We start from the raw sequence: 1683 nt of genomic DNA on the forward strand, positions 1-1683 counted from the left end.
AGGTCTGGACCACTCGTGAATTTTGTTCGTATCTGAAAAAAATCTTAGAATAAGAAAACATTGGTGAATGCCACAAATTCTCCTAAATCACTCGTGCGCACAACTTAAGAACAAATCTGTGCGTACGAACGGTTCTTGCATGAGGCCCAATGTGTATTTTTTTTCTTATTTAAGAACAGATTGTTGTTTCAAACACACCTGTGCAACTATCCACGCTGTAGGATTTGTAATTTGTCACATGTTGTCACATTTAAAGACGAACAATCAAAAGTTTGAACGGTTCTTTGAACAGCATCTGTATCTGTTAGAGCAACTCTTGTCCCAGTTTTCCCAGTCTCTTCCTCTTTCGGTTCAAATGTCCACATTTCCTGCAGTGACAAATGACTCGTTGTATAATCCCATTCTGAGGGATTAATGACAGTCGTGTGAAATAACTCTGCAGGCAGAAAGAATAAATCTTTGTCTTTGCTCATAAAGACAAAGATTTACCGAACCTGAAGATAAAAACTTTAGAGATTTATTTCTGCTAAACGTAGCAGTTTTGTGTCGAGGAGGAGGAAGAGAACAAACTTTTCTCTCAGCAGAGAAGTTAAATTATAATTCAATAAAATAATCTTATTTATATTCAGACAGAAATCTGAAAACTGAGCTCACAAACATGTAAATGAGACTTTAAAACCATAATCTTGTGCGGTTCTGTGAAAGATGTGGCGCATTTTAGTCAAATGTTTTGATTTCTAATCTGCACACGGAGGCCAGCTGTTCAAACTGATCCAGCAGGAACTTCTGAGAAACTAAACGCTTTGATTGGTTTCGCCTCGGAACGCTTCTGTGAATAACGTTTCTGTTTAAAACCATCAGAGGGAAGAAGCACAGCGTGTTTTTGAACAGAAGAGAAAGAAAGCAGCCACTGACGGCACTCGGGCAGCATGCACTTCTCCGTCTGCTCCAGCTCCTCCGTGCAGCCGGCCGGATCCGACTTCAGCATCCTCTGACGGGTGCGCAGGCCCCGCCCACACGTCACGCTGCACTCGCTCCACTCGGACCAGGGCGACAGCATGCAGGGGATGGTGTCTGGACGCACAAATGAAAAACAGATAAACACACGGGTCGATCCGAACGTGCTGCGGCCACATCGGCTTTCAACTCACGGCATTCGGGCATCATGCATTTCTCCACTTCTGCCACTTGGGTTTTACACATGGAGCCGTCTATAGGAGGCATCTTCACCATGCGCTCCCGTCGCTTTATTCCAACACCACAGGTGACACTGCAGGGGTCCCACTCCCCCCACTCCGTCACTACACAGCTGCTGGCCGCTGCGGGAAGCACAAGACGCAAAGATAAATACTTAAATATTATTAAATATTAATTTTTTCTGTTGTTTCATGCTAAAACTGCATAATTATGAGAAAACACAACTGTCAGAAAGAGTCTAAATTTGTACATGTATGTCAATAACCGTGCATAAATTTTAGATTTATATTTGTATTCATGTAAAAGCAAATATGTTTTCTGTGACAATACAATTTTAAAAGTTACAAATACAAGTTACAAAGTTACAACTTCACAACATTACAAGTACGAATCACAAATTTACAAGTACAATTCTTTTACCCCGAGGATAACAGACATTATGCATGGAACACCGAAAAGATAGATTGCAACAGTAACTAATATATA

The 1683-nt window shown here is 41.2% G+C and overlaps 1 protein-coding gene across 1 annotated transcript in view; it reads right to left on the minus strand.

Annotated features, from left to right (window-relative positions):
• The window catches only part of LOC106520204 (spondin-1), a gene marked incomplete in the record, with an annotated part of 93851 nt that overhangs the window by 3683 nt on the left and 88485 nt on the right, over positions 1 to 1683 (minus strand). The window contains 2 exon segments of the mRNA XM_014012167.1: positions 916 to 1074; positions 1152 to 1319. Of these exon segments, the coding sequence (XP_013867621.1) occupies positions 916 to 1074; positions 1152 to 1319 (327 nt within the window).

Source organism: Austrofundulus limnaeus, unplaced genomic scaffold, assembly GCF_001266775.1.
Source record: "Austrofundulus limnaeus strain Quisiro unplaced genomic scaffold, Austrofundulus_limnaeus-1.0 Scaffold89, whole genome shotgun sequence".
In the NCBI taxonomy this organism is placed as follows: domain Eukaryota; kingdom Metazoa; phylum Chordata; class Actinopteri; order Cyprinodontiformes; family Rivulidae; genus Austrofundulus; species Austrofundulus limnaeus.